General features: G+C 41.2%; 2 protein-coding genes across 3 annotated transcripts in view; one reads left to right on the top strand and one right to left on the bottom strand.

Moving 5' to 3' along the window:
• The window catches only part of il11ra (interleukin 11 receptor subunit alpha), a 51,803-nt gene extending 48,570 nt beyond the window's left edge, over positions 1–3,233 (top strand). Inside the window, exon 12 of one of the 2 annotated variants that reach the window (XM_085413594.1) lies at positions 481–3,233. The gene's annotated coding sequence lies outside the window, so the exon portion shown is untranslated. The remainder of the gene's footprint in view (positions 1–480) is intronic. The other variant, XM_085413593.1, reaches the window with a different exon arrangement.
• Positions 3,234–6,064: 2,831 nt separating this feature from the next.
• Positions 6,065–14,976, bottom strand: tmem267 (transmembrane protein 267). Its single transcript, XM_085413601.1, has 3 exons — positions 14,927–14,976; positions 12,353–12,817; positions 6,065–8,965 (listed from the first exon to the last, which is right to left on the bottom strand). Exons 2-3 carry the CDS (start codon positions 12,758–12,760, stop codon positions 8,630–8,632), a joined length of 744 nt encoding a protein of 247 aa, XP_085269727.1. The 5' UTR covers positions 12,761–12,817; positions 14,927–14,976; the 3' UTR covers positions 6,065–8,629.
• Positions 14,977–22,346: the final 7,370 nt, after the last annotated feature.

Here is a 22,346-nt window from a genome sequence, read left to right on the forward strand (position 1 = left end):
ACATACCTGTCTGTTTTTGTGTTTAGATGAGCACATTTGGGAGTTTTGACAGTTTCAGACATTTCAATGGTGAACAGATTCTGTGGCAAGGAGATAATTAAACTCCTAATTAAATGTCACTTCTTTCAAATTTGTATAAGTACAGCAAAATGCCCTCAAAAGAGCACTAAGCTAGTGAGCCACTGCCTAAAGAAGAACCAAAATGGTTCAAAAGAATGCTATAAACAACATTCAGACAACCCTTCAGATAGCTAGCCAACTTGTGATTATAAGGCTAACACACACACACACACACACACACACACACACACACACACACACACACACACACACACACACACACACACAGATTATAACCCTCTAAGTATGTCATCTAACTCTGCTATTTAAATCTGTGCTTTTGTAAAACCTTTTTCCCTCCTGCTTCCCTCTACTCTGCTCTCCTTCACGTGCTCCCTTCCCATCTTCATTTTTCATCAGCTTTTTCTCCTCTCATCTCAGGTTAATTTGAAACATCTTCAACCCATCAGCCCCTTCTGGGGTTTCACCAGTGTGTCAGCCTGTACCATTCCCCGCTGTTAACATGCTGACCGTCCATATTTGGCTATATTAACCACAGAGCGTCATTCAAGAGTCCATCCAGAATCCAAGGCAGCAGGAACTAACTCATGTAAAGAGCTTGACAAAGTAAGGTCATTACCAGTTTATATCGGCTGACTGATGGACAGTTTTTTTGAAAGATTTCCTTGGACATATTCAGTGACTACAAGTGCACTACCCATAATGCAACATGAGACTCCTACCTGCCATCCATGGGTATAGGGACAGTCCTCTTCACTTCAGCAATGCTCACTACTACACACGACTGTAGGAGCAACACTGCACAGGGACATATGAGTTCACTCATAACCAGTGCTCTGTCAAGTCTCCCCAAACATTTTTTTTAAACTTTTAAGCAACAAATAAGGAAAAACAAGTGCAGCTGCCAAACAGGAGCAAAGGGGAACATTGTTTCTGGAACAACTCGTCACCCAGAACTCCTCACACTCTCAATCACTGTGAGAGGTAACACATATAGCGTGTGTTCATTCTCACCTCGACTGATTGACCGACTCAATGCTGTGAAGGAAGCAACACTTCTGCTAATTTCTGTGCGTGTCTGATGCCAAAGAAGCAATGACGGGCATTATGGGCTCAGGTGGGAGGCAGGGAGCAACCTGTCACCTGCTGCTGGCATGAGGGAGAATATGGACATAGAGAATGAGGTCCGGGGTTTAATAGACTTTGTTTCATTTATGACAAGTGATTTTATGTTGCATGATATCCCTGTTATGTTGTCTGGCATATTAAGTAAAGGTTTTTTTTCTTTTATTGTAGTTCTTTCTGTCCATCCATTCACTGTTTCTAAATGTGTGCGAATGAAAGACTCGCATAAAAGAAAGAGGGAAAGATACTGGCCTTTCACAGATCACCAGCATTATGAAAATACATGGATTCTTAGTCATCTAGAGAATATTAGAGCATACATATTCAGCTGTTTTGTCAATGCCGATAATGCCAATAATAATAACCCCAGGGTCATTGTGTTAAAAAAAAATGGGAGTATGTTTTGTTCAGATTCATTATTAAGTCAAACCATGAAATCATAAGAAAAAGAGGAAAGTAGTAAATCTGAAGAGCTGGAACTTAAAATTTAATTGGAATAGATGAAAATTGTTGTCATAAACTGACTGGTGTAGTCAGCCTTTTAAAGACAAAATATGACATAATGAGGCCGTTAAAAAAAGTTTCCTTATCATGTTTTTTATTTTATTTTTATTTTTTTAATAAATTACAAGATTGGAGTGATGTTACTAATGAAATGAGGGCAAAGGTTTAGATCAAAAGGGGCCCTCAAAGGGCCTTTGAGGGGACAAAAGCAAAAAGTGCTACAAAGTAGCTTGCTTTATTGTAACACGAAACATGGAAAGTGATGCAGAAAGTGCTGCATTTGATATCATTAGGAACAATGTGTGTACTCGCACGCCTCATATCTGTCCATACACGAGAGAGGTGCATTCTGGGTGGTTACTACGGTCTTGTTCACCATAGTAACTAACATCGAAAGGGGTACGCAGCACTAGGCTTTCACTGCAGTTACTAAAATGAATGTAAACGATGGTTTTAGGATGCTGATTTTTCTTGGGGTTTTTGTTTGTTTTTTAGGGGACATTTGGGGAGAGGAAATAAACAGCGGGGCATTGGCACAGATCGAATAGTTGCCATCAACTGCAGAGATTGTACAAGAACCACCTGCATCAGCTGTTCAATTAACCTTTGAGTTTATGAGGTAGATCAGTGCATGCTGGGCGGTGGTGGAGATGAGCACGCACGCAATAAACTGACAAGAGTAACCCTCGCTCACTGTACATCTGTCTCAAAACCCATCGCCTCACGGAAAACACTCGATTTCTGGGTGGCCAACACTTAAAAATACCTCCGATACAGCTTGTCTGCTTTAGTCCTGCTTTTCACACCTGTGCCTATAAACCTTGTGTCCTGCTAGCTTTGCACCACAGATGGAACCGAGAGGCTCTTCTGCTTGAGAAGCAATTTTTCTTTCTTTCTTTCTGCTGGTTTGGTTGTTACATTCTGCTCATCTAAGGCTGTGTAGTTTCTTTTGCTGGCTGTCATTTCAGAAACACAAGGTGCATCCAAGTCCAACTTTTTTTTGTTTTTCCCAGTTTGGCAACTGTATTGTCTCTCAAGCTAGCTCCACATATTATGCATGGATCCAGTTGAAGCTTTTTTGTATATTATTGTATATCAAACTTTTAAAAAATGCATACCTATGTTATATGTGGTGTTTATATGTAAGGAAAAAACATAATCTTTGGGGTAGATTGACAGACATGGTTTAGCTCAGTCTTGTGTTAAGGACATTTCTTTTTAATAAATCTGTCATTCTACACCAATATTACATAGGTAAATGCATTACATGCTCCCTGTCAATCACTCTAGGTCAATACTAAAACTCATTGGACGAATTGGAAGTGAATACAGTGTCAATGAAGGGAGACTTCAATAGTATTAATAGCCTGAGCTAAGCCATTTCTTGTGAGTCTTCCCAGCATTGTGTGTGTGTGTTTTTCCCCCCAGTTATATGAAGCTGTGTTACTGTACGATTACTGTATGGACAACGTGTTTACTGAGTTAGTCCTTATCCAATGTTTAATTCCTTTTTTTTTTTTTTTTTAAATAGAACCACAAATGGATGTTTTCTTTTCACTGACACTCTCCTTCCTCCATTCTTGTGGCAACATTCACAAAGACAGTGAAATATTTAAAAAATTATTCACAGAGTCAATTTGAGAACCCGCCCTTTACTTCCTTTTTAAATTGTGTTCCAGTAAACTCGGGGCTCTGATGGATGTGAGATATAAAAGGATGCATTCGGAGCTTTTGTACTAGAATGTGCACACAAATTTGATTTTAATTTCTTCTGTTTTTTGTTTTTGTTTTAAATATTACTATTGGTGCAATGAATGTCATCTTTTTGTCATTTAAAACAATCTTTGTAGCTGAATCTTTGTATAGTAGATTCTTTTTCTTATGCTTGTCTTGTCCTTCCAAGGTCCAGTCAAAAAAAACTTTAATCAAGAGTGAACCCACTACCTGCTCTCTGTGTCACTTTTATACTAAATATTCAGTTTTATAAGGCCAAATTAGGAATTTAAAAAAGATGGTAAATATAACATAGAAGCCACTTTGCCATAATTACTGGATTTACAGGTAATAAAGTTAATATTTTTCCAATCTACACAGTAATGTAAAAGTGAAATACCTGTTTTAAAGATATTTTTATGATAAATATTCAAAGTAAACTTTGATAAATTGTATAAACCATCCATCAGATTCAAGTTTCCGGGCACAGTGCCATATATTTTAAAAGGCGCCTATAAATAAGATGTGTTTTTACTATTACTATTATTATCATTATTATTGTTATATCAGTGACTGTTGTTCACCCTGTCTATTTTGTTTTTAAGGGTTCAATGTGACATGTTTTCTGTAAGTGTATGCCTATGGAGTTCTTTCTGTCTTTCTTGGTGTTTTTGTTATTTTTTTGTTTTTTTCTGTGTGGACAAACTTCATTTACAGTCTGTTCCTCTGCGATATGTGACAGTTAGAGGAGCCTGTTGACTTTTAGTTCTCGCAACTCCGATGAAACTCAGGCATCCATTCTCAGATGTACATAGTCATTTTTGTTTCCTCGTGTTCAACAAATATCACCATAAGCTGTTTTTTTTTTTCTTCCTTCCTGTCCTGGTGTCTGTGAAATAAAAAAAAACTATTTTATCACACTTCTATTCCTTTTTTTTCTCTTTTGTTTCCCAGGAAAATTCAATGTTATGGTTCACTAACCTTTTGTCCGTAGTTTCCATTATCTTTTCAGTACAGCTGCGCATTTGTTTTATAAAGTTTATCTACTTCCTTGTGTATCACAGTTTATTCTTTGGTTGTTTGATGGAAAAAAAATCCAATTGTCTAGAGTTACTCAAAAAAAAAGATGTCTGTTATTGTTTGGTTCTTTGCGTTGTGTAAAAGCTGAAAGAATTTCCCCTTAAGGCCTTTTCTCTTTGAGGCAGTTTCTGACGTCTAAATGCTTAAGCTACCTTTTCTTGTCTTCGTGACAAGGAATTTTAAGATGAATAATTAGAAGGAAATAACCCCGATATTCTCATCACACTTTGACAACAGTCTTATTTGTGGTGCAGGGGGGTTTAGCGCAAAGATACTTTGTCGTAGACAGACAAAGTTGGTGGCACCAGGTAGTGCTACTAATAAAGTCAAAGAAGGGTGATGAATATCTCTACACCATGTAAGGAAATATAACATAAAAGGCAACGTTTGTGGTGCAAATAAGACAAGTCTTCATTGTGGCTCTCAGTGCTTCTGTTTATGCCTATCATAACAGCCGTACATTATAGCTCAGAAACCTTTGATATTTAAATCTCATAGTGTACTTGGTGCAGTCGGGCGTGACACTCTCAGCCAAATAAAGAGCTATAATCTTGGTGATAAAAGGAAAAAAATGCACAGATTCATTTTCCAATCTGCGCTTCTGTTTGAGCAGTGTAAATCAGTTGGAGCAAGTATAAACGTACTGTGAGTGGAATACACACAGTATTGTATTAGCACATTGGCACAAGGGCTTTGTACTGACCCTATAGGTCAGTTTAAGACAATACCACTTAGAAAGATAAAAGCTGTTATTGCTCGTGTTTGCCATCGTTAGTTTATAAATGGAGGTAACTGTCTTATGTTACCAACAGTGAGCTTTGCCAAGTAAGCCTTTTGGTTAATGTATCTCAGACCAGACAATTACTGTATATGCTTAGTGTTTCATAGCTGTGCACTCAACTGTGCTTAACGAGGGATCTTAGAACATTTATCCCACCAGGCATGCACTGTGAAGCAGGATTTTGTCTCCGGTAATGTCAGGGTTAACCTTGGCTTTTTAGGACTATGAAGGTGGTTCGTTTCTTATCAGGGTTTGTCACTACAGTAACTTATGCTGGAGCAGGGCCTGAAAAAGTCAACAATCCTTCACAGATAACTTCCTTTGTGAGGTTTGAACCCAGAATCTCCTTGCTCTAAGGTGACAGTACTCACCACTGAACCAAAGTCTTATTAGACCAAAGGCTGCATTTATCTGGGTTTTTTTTGACACTTCACTAAAACTTTTCTGGTAAAATGCTGCCTCCTGGTGGTGAAAGGTTAAGACTGGCAGTTTGCACATTTGCCTTTCACACAAAAAGATCTCGGAGGAGGCCTGAGCTAGTGTACTCCTACTGCTGGACGAAAGCCCAGAAAAATAGGATTGTATCAGGATGTTAAATCAGTGCCAAATCAAACACGTGGATCCTCTGCAATCCCGTGGAAAACAGGGGAACAGCTAAAAGTATGCCCACCCCCCTCATTTCTTTATTTTTGAGCAAATAACCAGACCTTACCCCGTGACGAAAAACTTTCAGAGCCCTTAGAGAACTTCAGAAAGATGCAAGTCATTATACAAAAACACAGCAAATATACACAGGATACATTTTATTGAGATAAAATAACACTACATTAAAACTATCTTGTTACTATATACTTTACTATTAACCAAAAACATATTTGTCCAAAAATACAAAACATTATTTTAAAGCACAAAACTTAAATAGTGCAAATTCCAACACTTAAAGTCATATGGTAAACATAAAAGAGAAAATGACACTGGCAGTTAAAGTGGGACAACAGCCAGCGTGTAAATTCCTTCCATAAGCACTAAACTTCAAGTTAAATAAGTGTAAAGTGGAGGCCGGTGCTCTGTTTGCCACTGTTAAAGCTGTTTTTCCGCATCCTGGTAGTCATAAGCAAAGCTTTACAATGCCTTTGTCTTCTATGTTGGTTTTGTTTTATTTAAAACTCCAGTGTTACTCAACGCTTCTGTTACTCAGTTGTTTCCGATCCGTTCTGTGACCCTTCCAAGAAAGTAGCAACAAAACAGACAAGCCTGTAATAAATCAAATAAAGAGCACTTCAAACTATTATGTACCAGCAAGTTTGTTTGTTTTTCTTCCCCCAAACAATGAGCACTTTTCAAACTTTCTCCCCCTCATCCATTATTTTATTTCACAATCACAACTAAATATTCCTGACTTACCTCCACTTACTAATGGAAATAAATAAATAAATAAATAAAGATCATCAAAAGTGAAACTACAGTAGCCACCTAGTGGACAACAGGCACAACTACAACCTTAATCACCAAGCACCAGCTTTACAAAAATGTATCCCTGTTTTCCATCTGGAAACAGACAATTCAAGTCCACCTTCTCTTATACTGAAAGCATGTTGCTTATATTCAAATACCCATTTCTAAACCCACTATAATACAACATTACTAAGCATCATTTAAACCAGTGTATAATACTGTTAATGAGTGTTTATGTTATTTGGTCTACATCTAAAAACAGTGTAATGACAAAAACTCTATATGTGGTATATCTTTGCTGCTGATAATGCAGCAAAGTGATTATAATGAGTGAAAACAAACAGTCCTGCAAACCCCGTTTTCACCGCTGAAAAGCTAAATTTCAGCATATAGTCCAGGGGTGTCCAACTCCAGGCCTCAAGTGTCAGTGTCCTGCAGGATTTAGATGTCCTTAATCCAACACAGCTGATTTAAATGGCTAAATTACCTCCTCAACATGTCTTGGAGTTCTCCAGACGCCTGGTAATGAACTAATCATTTGAGTCAGGTGTGTTGACCCAGGGTGATATCTAAAACCTGCAGGACACCGGCCCTTGAGACCTGGAGTTGGACACCCCTGATACAGACTGTACCTCACACTGTTAGCCATATAAATATGGCAGCATTATGGGAGGAAAAATGCTGGAACCACGCACAGATGATTAACACAGCATGTCCCCTTTCTTCCATTTTGATGATCTAAATCTAAACTCAACTTTTTTTCAAGTTTCACTCCATGCTGTGTCAGGACACCGAATCACACCGACTTTACTCGTCCGTCACAGTTTTTGCTCAAACGACGAGGGCCGAGCTTGAAGCCGTCAAAGAAATACATAACAGCAGGAAGCCAAAACCTAACTGAGCATCTTTACTACAGCATGTCTTAAAAGGGGATTCATTCCCTTCCTGTGATGATTGATGTGCACAGTAAAGAAGCCTCTGAGCCACATATAACTCACTGTTGGCAAGGTTTCACCTTTGGAATAAGGAGACTTGATGTTATCCATTTCTGTGGCTGGCTCAACTTACCCTACAAACTGATTTCTAAAAACTGACCATTACAGGAAAAGTTATGACTGAGTGCACATTAAGGCTTCTCCAGGCAGGAAAATGAAAGTTGCAGTATGTTGACATGCTGGATATTACAAGCATTAACAGCCAAAGAGGACATTTTGTTTAGCTGCTGGTAATAGACATGGGAAATAAAGAACCGTATGTGGGCAGATTTTTAACGTACTATAAAGAAAAACAGTTTTGAGGTGCACTAAGAGTGAAACTGAAAGACGTCTCGCAGAGCCTGGAATTGATTTTGCCTTTGGTTGACGTTTCCTTCAGCGCCCTTTGAATGAGGCTGGATAGTGACAGTAAAAGTGATGAACCTCCATCGGGGTTTAAGTCTGTGAGGTGTTGTGTAGGTGAGCAAAAAGTTGGGCAAGCCCTGGTAAAAAAGATATGAGTAAAAAGAGGGTTCACATCTTTACATTTAGTCCCCAGGTTATTGAAGAGGATTCTGATACAAATCCATGCCATGAAAAGGAAAACAAACAAACAAACAAAAACAGTGATTGGCACTTATATTGGGATGTTCCCATTTCAAAAAGCTAATTTAGTATTTTACAGCCATCTCCACCAATGAAAAGTCAAACGTTTACTGCTTTCCTTATAATATAATGAGCTTTCTCATTCTTTGTGAGAAAAGAAAACAAAAAGTTTTCATTATTTATGTCAAATGAACTGAAAAATGTCTTCATAGCCATATATACGTGTTCTTCAGAATTTAAAGGTATTTGATAATTATTTTAAATAACTAAGAACATTTTTATCCAAAGGTGATCCAAAGTTGGTGATGCCTTAAACATCGATGGCCACCCCGTGTTTAGTGAATATCACATCTCTGGTTCCCGTCAGGTACATGAGCACTGAACACAGGTGAGGGAGCGTCGCCGTGGTGCTGACGTATAACCAGTATGGGATCGGCGCCGTGTTGCCGAATGGGCACACCCACAGGCCGTGGCGCACTGCATCCCGGACGTGGTGTGTCACCATGGAAATGAAAAGCATCCATGGCAAGGAGCACCAAGCGTCTTTGAGGCGCCCGAGCCACATGAGGAAGCGGAGAGTGAGACAGATGATGGGAATGAGAGAGGAACAGTGCAGCGGTGGACGCTGAGGGAGTGAGACAGCAGCCTGGAAGAGCAGTGAGAGACAGCGTTAGCACCACATATATCCTTTGGAAACATGTCAATCCATGTCAACAGTGTTCTGTACTGTGGAGATCCTGTCATGAGTCATGCTCCAGCACACACACACACACACACACACACACACACACACACACACACACACACACACACACACACACACACACACACACGTATGAGGTATAGGGCTGCCACGATTAGTCGACTAGTCACGATTACATCGACTATCAAAATCGTCGACGACTGATTTAATAGTCGACGCGTCGTTTGAAGCTTTGTAAGATCACAAAAGACGCAGGAATAATAGCAGGATTTAAGAGTGTAATAACGGACTGAAACAGAAGATGGCAGCACTGCATGTACAAGGATGCCAGCTGCCGTTAAACCCCGAAGAAGAAGAAGCTGTGTCCCAGAATTCATAGCGCAGCCCAGCTCAGTTTCCAACAATGGCGGCAGCTAGTTAGTTTTAATATTACTCTTATTATTCTTTCTGGGTCACAAAATAAACGTTTAACATATTTTCAGGTGAGAATGTAGCTGTGTAAACCTCAAATATCTGCTCAGTTTATCAGGACACCACATATTTTCAAAAGCGCTCCTACATTTTCGGAGACGTCTGTTACCCACTAGCTCGATAGCTAGCCGGGGGCAAGGCTAACTAGAGCCGACGAGAACACCGGACTCCTGGCAAATCGTTTTCAAACCCACCGCCGTCTTTCGCTACTCAGGTTAAACATGATATATAAGTCACTTAGATAACTTAAAAATGTTATTGTTTGGCTTTTTTTAGTATTTTATTTGTTCCTGAGTAAATCGGTTTGGCTGAGATTAAAGTTATAGTTTTTACACAGCTGAATAAACGTCAAGCAGACAGCTGATTATCAGAAGTGTGAGACGCTCGAGAATATACTCCGGTGTCCTGTTATATTTTAGATAGCAAGGAGTTTATTAAACTTCACCGAAACAATCTGGAAATTTAATTAAAATTTAATAAACTATCATCTTGTCTTTATTTTTAGTTAGCACATACCTTAAACACTTAAAGCTGTAAGCTAATGATAGTTATATAAGAGCAGATGCATGCATGATCTGATTAGTCGACTAATCGCAAAAATAATCGGTGACTAGTCATTATCAAAATAATCGTTTGTGGCAGCCCTAATGAGGTACATCTCTAAATTAGGGCTGCCACAAACAATTATTTTGATAGTCGACTAGTCACCGATTATTTATGCGATTAGTCGACTAATCAGATCATCATCATCATCCAAAATAAACAAAAAGTCCTTCAAAAATAAAATGCAGCAACCATCACTGGACATAAAACTACAGCTTATTGCACCAGCAGCATCTGCTCTTATATAACTATCATTAGCTTACAGCTTTAAGCTTTTAAGGTGCTAACTAAAAATAAAGACAAGATGATAGTTTATTCAATTTTAATGAAATTTGCAGATTGTTTCGGTAAAGTTTAATAAACTCCTTGCTATCTAAAATATAACAGGACACCGGAGTATATTCTCCAGCATCTCACACTTCTGATAATCAGCTGTCTGCTTGACGTTTATTCAGCTGTGTAAAAACTATAACTTTAATCTCAGCCAAACCGATTTACTCAGGAACAAATAAAATACAAAAAAAAAAAAAAAAGCCAAACAACAACATTTTTAAGTTATCTAAGTGACTCATATATATTTAACCTGAGTCGCGAAAGACGGCGGTGGGTTTGAAAACAATTTGCCGGGAGTCCGGTGTTCTCACGGCGCTAGTGACCTAGCCCCCGGCTAGCTATCGAGCTAGTGGGTAACAGACGTCTCCGAAAACGTCGGAGCGCTTTTGAAAATATGTGGTGTCCTGATAAACTGAGCAGACATTTGAGGTTTACACAGCTACATTCTCGCCTGAAAATATGTTAAACGTTTATTTTGTGACCCAGAAAGAATAATAAGAGTAATATTAAAACTAACTAGCTACCGCCATTGTTGGAAACTAAGCTGGGCCGCGCTATGAATTCTGGGACACAGCTGCTTCTTCTTCTTCGGGGTTTAACGGCAGCTGGCATCCTTGTACATGCTGTGCTGCTATCTTCTGTTTCAGTCCATTATTACACTCTTAAATCCTGCTATTATTCCTGCGTCTTTTGCGATCTTACAAAGCTTCAAACGACACGTCGACTATTAAATCAGTCGTCGACGATTTTGATAGTCGACGTAATCGTGACTAGTCGACAAATCGTGGCAGCCCTACTCTAAATGTATGTATGCATATGTATATGTAGATGGATCAACTGACAGGTCAGATGCGTCTCTTAGATCTTTGCTGGAACTTTTTGGATTTATATGACTTATAGAAGCTGTTCAGTTTTTTCACACTGCACACCATGCTAAGATATACCAAGTGTTTAGCTAATTGCTCTTTGAGAATCACTTTGTTGGTGCTGACATACAGTTTTATGCCTGTCAATTAAACTGTTATCTACTGTCTGTGTGTGTGTTCTCTATCAGTAACACAATGAAAGAAGTTACTAACATGTTTTTGTAGATTCAACTAAAGAAATGAGAACCAATGCTGTGTTTCTGCCAGTGAAAGTGTCTAAAGATACAATTTAAATTTTTGATACATTGCTACACTGTTGGGCTGAAAGACCAAAAGAATAGTCAATATTTCAATGATGTAATGGATGACAGTCATTTTTTAACATACATATAAAATGAAGTAGTATTTTTCTTGGTGCGTCACCATAGCTCACCCTGTGGATTGTGCTATGTTCCCGGCATAAAATCCATATCAGAAAAGCCCAGATTGAATTCTGCCCCAGGCCTGTTACTGCATGCCACTTACTTTCCCATCATTTCTTCTGTGTCTAACTGTTGTTATGTAACAAAGGCAAAATACCCCCCAAAAAATCTTTTTCATAAGGATCCAAACTTATTAATATTCAGTGGCCATTTGGAGTAGAAACCATTTGCACTCCAGCATTGGTTCTCCTGGCTCGCTCGTTTGATTTAGCATCCCCGTGGATTATCTGACAAAGAAACTGAACACATTTACAAGAAAAACATGGCTGCTGCCAAACACAAACACCTACAATCCCTGATAAATAGCAACTCATGAGGCTTAAAAATAAAAACAAGTCTGTGAAATTAAAATTTTCTGCATGGGTTGTTTCAGTGTTTTCTCTCAGTGGGAAGGTTATAATGAACATTGTGTCCTGTAATCTACTATAATGGCACATGTATGGGTGCATTTAAGACTTAATCACTAAATAATTAGCTCTCCAAGAGAAAGGTGAAGGACTTAGGGAATACTTTGTACCCTATCATTTGTAAGCTTATTAAGCATTCAGATTAACCCTCTATGGCGAAAGTCTTACCTTGAGTGATAAGGATCCAGCCATATAGAAGTGGTCCAGGTCTATGATTGATGCCAGGAGCCCTGCGAGTAACACCTCATATAAATCGCTCTTTTTCCTCAGTCCAATAACAACCGCCCATGACCACAGCCCCACCAATCCGTGCGTGGCGTTGTCCAAGACAGCACGCAGCCACAAGTGTTGCTGTATGACAGACAGCTGTAGGACGTGGTCTGCCACCACACAGAACATCCCGAGTCCTGCCGACGCCAGCAGGGAGGCGGAACTGAAAGTCTGCAGGAGGGCCTGAGCTCTCTCCGTCTCCAGAGCCAGGCTGAGAGGTACGGGAGCACCATCTCCCCTGAGGCCAGGTCCCAACAAGGGGGACGAAGAAGGGGAGGAGTCGAGCTTGGAGTAGAATCCTTGCATGTTGTTAGATGGCTGGAGGGGCCAGTCAGCATTAAAGGTCAGCAAGATTCAGGCAAACTGGAATAAAGGAAATAAAAGGTTCATCATTCACTGCTTATCTGAGCAAATGTGAAGCAATCACACACACACACATACACTCTAATGCATGTTCATGGACACAAATTTTATTTTATTTACTTATTTTTGGTGACAGACTTTGACACTGATGTATTTTAACAGGAAGCATATTTTGTGTCTTATTTAGATTCTTTAGAGGACACATGTCAGCTGTCCTGAGGGCTTTCTAAAAGCAGCTTCCACTGTATTGCAACTCAAACCTAACTGGGGAATTTTTATAGACAAAACATAACCAATGAGTTCTTGATAATAAAATAACAATTAAAACAATCCAACTGTAAAATTCCCACTACCGCCACCCCCATCCTGTCTCCAAATGTGGACAACATTGCCTTTTAAAGGTGAAATATATTCATTTGACATGAATCAGTGCATATGAAACTGGACAGATGAAAAATTGAATATAAAGGCATAAAATAAAGGATAATTAATTTTAAATTAATTCATGTATGAAAAGCAGAAAAAAAAAACACCTGAAAAATGTGTGTCTGATAAATGAAACTATGGGCTCATTTAACAAACTTCAATGTTATTATTATTTATCCATCCATCCCATCCATTCGCTTCCGCTTATCCTTTTCAGGGTCGCGGGGGGCGCTGGAGCCTATCCCAGCTGTCATAGGGCGAGAGGCGGGGTACACCCTGGACAGGTCGCCAGTCTGTCGCAGGGCCAACAGAATTATATTATATATATTATTATTTATTTATTTAAATTTTCATACCTATATTGTTTCTGACCATGTCTGTCCCTTTTTGTTGGCTGGCAGGATAAGATGCAACGTTACCAAGCTCAGATCATCAACCTGGTTTCTTAAACTGTACTCAAGTGACCTCCACAGTCGCCAGATCTCAGTCCAACAGAGCACCTTTAGGATGTGACTCACACCCTAAAGCAGGGGTGTCAAACTCAAATACACAGTGGGCCAAAATTCAAAACTGGAACAAGGTTGTGGGCTAACATTAATATTTATTGGAAAAAAAAAATCTTCCTCCAGATATGAGAATGAATCTTTTCTTATGGACTCAAACAAGTTTTGCTGAAAAACTGAATATGGAACAAGCAAAGCTTAATACTAAACAATATATATATTAGCTGTATAATACCAGTAGGCCAGCTCTAATAATAATATGGTATGGCTTCGCGGGCCAAATGTAATTAGGCTGCGGGCCAAATTTGGCCCGCGGACCAGAGTTTGACACCTATGCGCTAAAGGAAATCTCGGAGGAATCTTTCCAGCACCTGCTTAAATCCATACCAGGTAAAAGGGGGAACAACCCAATACTAGCAAGCTGCGCCGAATAAAATGTCCAGTAAGTGCACGTATTTCAGTTACAGATCATACCTATATGAAAAGAGCAAACAAAAACCACCCCGCACCTTCCACATAGGAACAATACCTAATAACAACACATAATAAAGTACTGTGGAGAACTGAACAACAAATACAAAGTTCACACACATAAGACAGTTTGAGTTCCCTGAAAATCCACAGCTTTCCAACACCCAGATTATTTTTTATTTTTTGGACCATGGGGGCATGCAAAAATAGATCTGATGCGTCTCATGCAACTGAGCGAAATGTAGGACAGACTCAAAAGGCGCCCTGCTTTTGTCTTTTACTACCAGCTGATGATGCAACAGCAGTGCTTCTCTTGAAGATGCTCCTATGAATGAAAATTTAATTAGCTGGTTATTTTTGTCACCGGCTAGCGGCTCCAGCTGAAGTCCCTGCCTGCAAAGCTCCTTGCGGTCCGCGTAATGTTTGTTTGACTTGACATTAAAGTCAAACAAACATTAAAGACATCTTAATTAGACCCAATATAAGCGAGCTAAAATAACACCACAGACAGTGCTAGGCGCTACGTGGCTAGTAGTGACAGAGATGCTGCTATGTGTAGGCGGACAGCAGCTGTCACGATTAGCGATGGATTGCACGTCATGACAGGCATCGTCCCCGATTTAAAATTAAGAACAAATGTATAACCGATCAATAGGAGATTTTTTATGTCATTTTTGATGAAACGCTTGGAAAATAAACCAACCCTTACCCCATTTCCCTGCATCCGTAAATCTACTGAAGTGTTCACACTTCTTCTGCTGTGTTGTGTTGTAGCGCCAACGCTCAGCGGTGCTTTGCTGCCACTCGCAGGGCATGAGTGGGACCCACCAGCAAAGTATCGCTAGAAGACCAGAAGGGTTCAAATCCACTATATTGCCAAAAATATTTGCTCGTCTGCCTTCATACGCATATGAACTTGACTGACATCACATTTTTAATATGATGTGAATGCATGCTTCCTTTGCAGCTATAGCAGCTCCAGCGCTTCCGAGTGCTTTCCAAAAGGTTTAGAAGTGTGTTAATGGGAATTTGACTATTCTTCCAGAAACACATTTGTGAGTCAGACCAACAAAAGTATTCTGTCAGGTTGTGCGTCAGAACTCTGTGCAGAGGTGTCAAGGTCTACCACACCAACAATTCTTCAAAACATGGATGGCCTTTTTCTGTTCCAATTGTCATGTTATAACAGGAAAGGGCCATCCTGAAACTGTTTCCAGAAAGTTGGGACCATCCCACCTCCACTTTTCACTTGGCACAATGCAGTCAGACAAGTACTGTTGTCCTGGCAACCACCAAACCCAGACTGGTCTGTTGAATTGCCAGACAGAGAAGTGTGATTTATAAAAACACATCTCCATTCTTAAGTCTAGTGGCACCATGTTTTACACCACTACATCTGAGGCTTTGCATTGCACTTGGCAATGTAAGGCTTGAATGTAGCTGCTTGGTCATGGAAACCCAATCCATGAAGCTCTCTGTGCAGTCTTCTTGAGCTAATCTGAAGGCCACACGAAGTTATGAGGACTGCTTCCACTTGGTTACAACAGATGATTGTGGAATGTTTAGTAGCAAGAAAACTTCATGACTAGACTTGTTGCACAGGTGGCACCCTATCATGGTACCATTCTGGAATACACTGAGTTCCTGAGAGCGACACACTTTTTTACAACTCTTTGTCTGCATGCCTAGGTGCCTGCTTTCTTACGCCTGTGGCCATGTAAGTAATTGGAACAACTCAATTGATTTATTTGGATGGGTGTTGTGTGGTGTTAGTTCAGCAAGTATTACACACACACGCAGGTAGGAACAGAGGATTACCGGAGTTGACTCCTTTCTTTATTTTTCTTTTTTTCTTCTCCAAAACCACAACCAGAACAACATACTCACTAGCGCCCTCTAGCGCTTCTGGTAAATGCATCTACAGAACAAATGCAATAGTATGTGTGGACACAACATCTCCCCCTTTGAACAAGGACTTCTTATGTGAACCTGACTTCATCATTCTGATGTATGTCACCTAATACACTTTTAACATATTTCACATTACTCAGTAACATTCACTTTCCCATGACAAAGTCTTGGGTCCAGCAAGGTGGGTTCCTCATCCTGGTGGGCCTAAGCCTACTATCAGACTCAGAGTTAGATGCTAGATCAGTTCCTGGTTTATGACAGTCCATTGTTGTGTCAGAATCAGTACCTGCGTTCAGCTCTGACAGAGCCGATAAGTGTGAGGCGTTCCAGGTCCGTCCATCATCCAGCAAATAAGTGTTTGGTCCTTTCCTTGTCATGACAGTCCTTGGTTTGGAAAACTTTAACTCGCCTTTCTTTACCTTCCACGGCTTCCTAACCCGTACCTTGTCACCAGGCTGAAAGTTGGATGGTTTGGCGTGTCTGCGAGCATCAGTGTATTCTTTCATTTTCATTTGCTTATTCTTAACTCTTTCGCACATGGTATGCCTCTCTGTCTGAGGAACAGGCATATCCATTACCTGTAACTTTGTTCTCATTCGTCGTCCATGGAGCAGTTCTGAAGGGGAAACTCCAGTTGTTGAATGAGGGGTTGCTCTGTAGTCCATCAGGTAAGTTCTCAGGAACGATTTCCAGGGTTGTCCTTGAATCGAGGCAGTCTGTAGGCAGTCTTTAATGCATCTATTGAATCTCTCAACTTCCCCATTAGCTCTTGGGTAATACACTGAGGATCTCAGGTGTTGGATTCCCCTGCTTTTCAGGAAGTCAGTGAACTCAGCAGAGAGAAATTGAGAGCCATTGTCACTTATCAGTGTCTTTGGATTCCCTTCACGAGAGAAAACTACAGAAAGGAATTGAATGATAGTAGCTGCATCAGCTCGGGGAGCAAAAGCTACTTCAGGCCACTTGCTAAAGTAGTCTACCAATGTGATAGCAAATCTACAGTCAGAAGGGGCTATTTCAAAAGGGCCTATGATGTCCACAGACACCTTTTCCCAAGCAGCAGCTGGTAAAGGAATGGGTTGGAGTGGAGCATCATGGGTGACAGCGGACTTGTCATTCTGTCTGCACGTTGCACAGTTCTTTATCAGTGTCTCTATATGACAATCCATTTTGGGCCACCAGTACATTTCCCTCAGGCGTTGTTTGGTACGGACGATGCCTTGGTGAGTTTCATGAGCTATATCAGTGAGTTTTTTCTGCAACGACTCAGGCACTAGCAATCGATGTGTACCTCTGATGATGCACTCGTTCAAGACCGCGAGTTCATGGCGGATTGGGAAGTACGGCTGTAAGTCAGGATCCAGTGACGTCTTCCTAGCAGGCCAGCCTTTCTGTATCTGCACACGGAGCTTTGTGAACACTGGACAGTCTTTGCACCCTGACTGGAAGTCATCCTCAGACACAGCACTCAGATCAGTGAGGATGGCTGCAACTGACTCCACATCCTCTGCACATGCCATGTCTGTCTCGGAAAGTGGAAGCCTAGAAAGACAATCAGCAACATGGTTCAGTGACCCAGTTCTATATTCCACTTCATAATCAAACTCCAACAGGCGAGCTGACCATCTGGCTATGCGTAGACCAGCTCTGTTATTGCCCTTAGTAGTCAGCAGTGTTGTAAGTGCTTGGTGATCTGTTCGTAGGAGGAATTTTCTGCCCCAGAGCCATGTGCGCCATTTTTCAGCAGCCCAGACGCAAGCTAGAGCTTCCTTCTCAACGATTGAGTATTTCCTCTCTGCATCAGACAAGCTGCGAGATGCAAATGCAACAGTATGTTCTGCATCATTACCGTCAAGTTGAGTCAAAACAGCACCTACACCGTAGTCTGAGGCATCTGTTGAGACTATGGTTGGCTTACTGGGGTCGAACATCACCAGGGCAGGGCTGTGCACGATTAACCGCTTGACTTGATCAAACGCTGCTTGAGCTGCTTCGTTCCAGTGGAATGAACAGTCCTTACGCAGAAGAGCTCTCATAGGTTCAACAACAGTCGCGTAATTTGGCACAAACTTGCTGTACCATGCACTCAAGCCAAGAAATGAGCGCAGGGTTGCAGGATCAGTAGGGGGCGGAGCATGCAGGATGGCAGTGACATGAGAGTCATCTGGCAGCAGACCTTCTGGACCGATCTTTTTTTTTTTTTTTTTAATATTTTTATTGAGAGACAAGTGTACAGTAGTTTACAATGACAACACAATCTGTTCCCCTCACATATTTTTTAGTTTTTCTTACATGAACAGACACAATAACACACACACAGGCACACCTACACACACGCTTAAGTAAACAAACAAAACAAAACCTAATAAGAAACCCAAAACAAACACAAACCCCAAAAGGGGGGAAAGAGAAAAAAAAAAAAAAAAAAGGGGGGGGGGGGGGAAGAGACATGATATTAATCAGCTGGTAGAGCGTTTAATGACTTGCAATAGTCCACGAAGGGGCCCCAGATAGAATAAAATTCTCTGTATTTGCCCTTCGCCACAAGGCCTATCTTTTGCAATTTAAGAGATGACATCACATCTCTAAACCAAAAAGAAACTGAAGGTGGCTTTGAAGATTTCCAAAGGAGTAAGATGCAACGTCTAGCCAAAAGTGATGTAAAGGCTAATATTTTGAAGTGTGTAGGGTCGGTTAGACCAGTGTTGACTGGAAGCCCAAAAACAGCTAGAAAAGGGTCCATGCAGATTTGGGTCCCAAGAGCTTTGGAAAGAATAACTGAATACTGACTCCAGAAGCCATGGAGTCTTGGGCACAGAAAGAACATATGGCCTAGGTCACATGGGGTGGCATGACATCTCTCACACTGATCCATCACTTGTGGGTAAATCTCAGACAGACGAGACTTTGAATAGTAAACCCTGTACAACACCTTGAACTGGATGAGTTGTAACCTGGCACAGGACGTACTATAACGGACATTGGATACTGCTTTCTCCCATTGCTGATCCGAAAAAATTATTCCTAACTCCTGCTCCCAAGCCCCCCTAATTTTAGCAACGGAATGGACATTTAAATCCATAAGTTGTTTATATATTAAAGATATAATTGACTTCTTATTGGGTTTAAGGGATAAGAATTCCTCCCATGGTTGGACATTTGGGAGAAGAGGGTAGGAGGGGAAGAGAGCAGAAGTGCAATGCCGTGCCTGAAAATAACGGAATAGATTGGTAGCCGGAAGATTTGTTTCTGAACACAGGTCTAAAAAAGTTAAGAAAGTGCCATCTTTATAGAGATCCTTAAATGTATTAATACCATGACGCTTCCACTGTACATAGGTACCATCAATGAGGCCAGGAGTAAACAGATGGTTCTGCGTGATGGGCATGTGTACTGACGCAGAGATGTACTTAAAATGACTCCTGAATTGTGACCAGACCCTTAGACTAGACTGTACCACGGGATTTTGGGTGAAATGAGAAGGCTTAAGTGGTAGTGGAGAGAATAATAAAGCTTCTAAGGATGAGGAAGTGCACGACAGGCGTTCCAGTTTGTACCACAGCAGGTCTTGAGATTCAAGCCAATGGGTCAATTTGTGAACATGAGAGGACCAATAGTAAAATAAAAAGTTAGGCAAGGCAAGACCACCATCAAATGTCAGTCTCTGTAATAATGATTTCCTCACCCTGGGGTGTTTCCCTCCCCACAAAAACGATGTAACTAGCTGGTCTAACTTTTTGAAAAAAGCTTTAGGTAAAAATATAGGAATACTCTGAAACAGAAATAACAATCGAGGCAAAATGTTCATCTTTACAGCATTGATCCGACCAATTAGGGACAAAGGTAGCGATTTCCATCTCTGAAAATCTGATTGAATTTGAGTCATTAAAGGGGAGAAATTGGAAGAGTATAGAGAAGACAAAGTACGAGTCATGTTAACTCCCAAATATTTAAAGCCAGCAGGGCTAAAATAAAAATAACCCAATTATATTTTACTATTAGACAGGTAAAACAAAACAAGTGTTTGGCAGAGTAACAAACTTAGCTTACCACAATGATGTTTGGATTAGGATCATACGCTATTTCAAACAGACAAACATTGTCCTGCTATATCTTTTATCTTGTGGTTATTGTCTTAATATATTCCTTGGCCTCATCTGGCGAGACGAAGTCGCGCTGCATTCCTTGATAAGTGATCCGTAGTCTTGCCGGATAGAGGATCCCAAATCGGACTCCCTGGATGCCGCGAAGCTGGCGACGGACCTCATTGAAAGCCGCACGGGCCCGCGCTGTCTTAGCGGTGTGGTCGGGGAACACAGAAATGGTCATATTATTTATCTGCACTCTCTGCAGCTCCCTGGCCTTCTGGAGAATCCTAGCACAGTCCGCGTAATAGTGCAGCCTCACAACCACAGCACGGGGACGTTCACCGGTGTTAGGTTTGGGGGCCAAAGTTCGGTGGGCTCTGTCTACAAGCGGCTCCTTCCCAAGCTGAAATGCCTCCATCAACAGCACGGACACATCTGTAGCGGACAGGACGTTCTCCTCTGGCACACCAACAATGCGTATATTATTGCGGCGAGACCTGGACTCCAAATCCTCGCATTTATTCTCCAATTTGGCCAACTCCTTTGACATCGCATCAACTTTGGCTTGGAGGTGGACAATATCATCTGTACATGTGGAGAGAGACTGCTCCATCCCCGTAACCGTGCTCCTGAGGCCAGCGAATTCCTGCCGCATGGTAGTTATATCTGAGGAAAGGTCCGTTTTTAGTTGCTGTATGTCGGACCTGATAGACGTGAGATTCTCCGCAAACGCTGCCGTCAGTTCCTTTTTAAACAGTGATGAAATTTCTTCACGAAGTTCAGAGAGGAGTTCAGCCTTCGTGAATTTTTCCGTATCGACGAGCGGCGTGTCGGGTGACCCAGGCCGTGGCGAAGTTTTACCACGAGGCGGGGATGCAGTGTTAGCAGCAGGCCGCAAGTTCGGCTGAGAGGTGCTTGCGCTCTTATTAACCTTACGCGACATTGTAAACACAAAAGGCAAAAACAGTCTTGTCTCGGAACTATACAAAAAGAAAAAACCCGTCAAAAAGTGCCTGGAAATGCTAGATAATAACTAGACTCTGCAGGAGCTACGCTCGGTGCGACCTACGCCATAGTCACATAAACCGGAAGTCTGGACCGATCTTTTGACCCAAAAAGCTCAGAGTAGTTTGACGGAGTTGACATTTGTCAACATTGAGTTTCAGTCCTGCATTGTTGATTCTGTGTAACACAGCACGCAAGTTGGCCTCATGTTCAGCTTCTGACGTTCCGTATATGATGACATCATCAAGGTAGCATTGCACCCCTTTCTGGCCGCGTAGGATTTGTGTCATCATCTTTTGGAAGGCTGCAGGTGCTGAACTCAACCCATAGGGAACTCTGCAGTACTGGTACAGTCCTTCATGTGTAATGAAAGCAGTGAGCCCTCTACTCTCTTCATGTAGTTTCAGCTGATGGTAGGCGGATTTAAGATCCAGGGTGGAGAACATGACAGCCCCACGCAGCTCAGACAGTATGTCCTCTATCAGTGACAAGGGATGACTGTCAGCGACCACCGCTTTGTTAGGTTCTCTCAAATCAACGCACATGCGTATGCCACCAGTCTTCCTTCTAGTGACTACAATCGGGGAGACCCATTCAGATGCATCAATTTTCTCTATGATGCCATGTTCCTCAAGGTTCTTGAGTTCTGCGGAAACAGCATCACGGACTGACAGGGGTAAGCGTCGAAGTTTCTGCTGTATTGGCTTCACTTCAGGTCGCACCTTCACTTTATGTACAAAGTCCTTTGCACATCCGAATGCAACTGGAGACTCACATTCCTGTTTACATTGAGTGGGCAGAGCCGAGGTTTGCTGGAGTGCAGCACAGACCTTGGGACTGTCAAGAACTAATTGTCCCCCTTTTATGTGTAGCTGGAGGGCAGTCACCAAGTCCATTCCCAGTATGGGTGTTCCTGTTCTCACAATGTAGAGATCTGTGGAGGCACTCTTGTCATTGTAAGTAATGTCAGCTCTAAGACACCCTAATACATCCAGTTTCTCTTTTGAATATGTAATAAGCTGAACAGCTGGATTACTTAACTTAACTGAGCCAAAATTTGTGCTGTAAACATGTTCAGGCAGTATGGAAACACCAGACCCTGTGTCTACTAGTAGCTTAACAGTG

This window comes from Rhamphochromis longiceps, linkage group LG7 (assembly GCF_057381845.1).
Source record: "Rhamphochromis longiceps isolate RC_006_pf linkage group LG7, R_longiceps_female_GT1.1, whole genome shotgun sequence".
In the NCBI taxonomy this organism is placed as follows: domain Eukaryota; kingdom Metazoa; phylum Chordata; class Actinopteri; order Cichliformes; family Cichlidae; genus Rhamphochromis; species Rhamphochromis longiceps.

What these genes read in the sequence shown, in the direction of transcription:
- tmem267 (XM_085413601.1), bottom strand. Translation starts at nt 12,760, where the DNA reads ATGCAAGGATTCTACTCCAAGCTCGACTCCTCCCCTTCTTCGTCCCCC. An exon ending in CTGGATCCTTATCACTCAAG is followed by an intron (nt 8,966 to 12,352) that starts GTAAGACTTTCG and finishes CTGCTCTTCCAG; the next exon opens with GCTGCTGTCTCACTCCCTCA.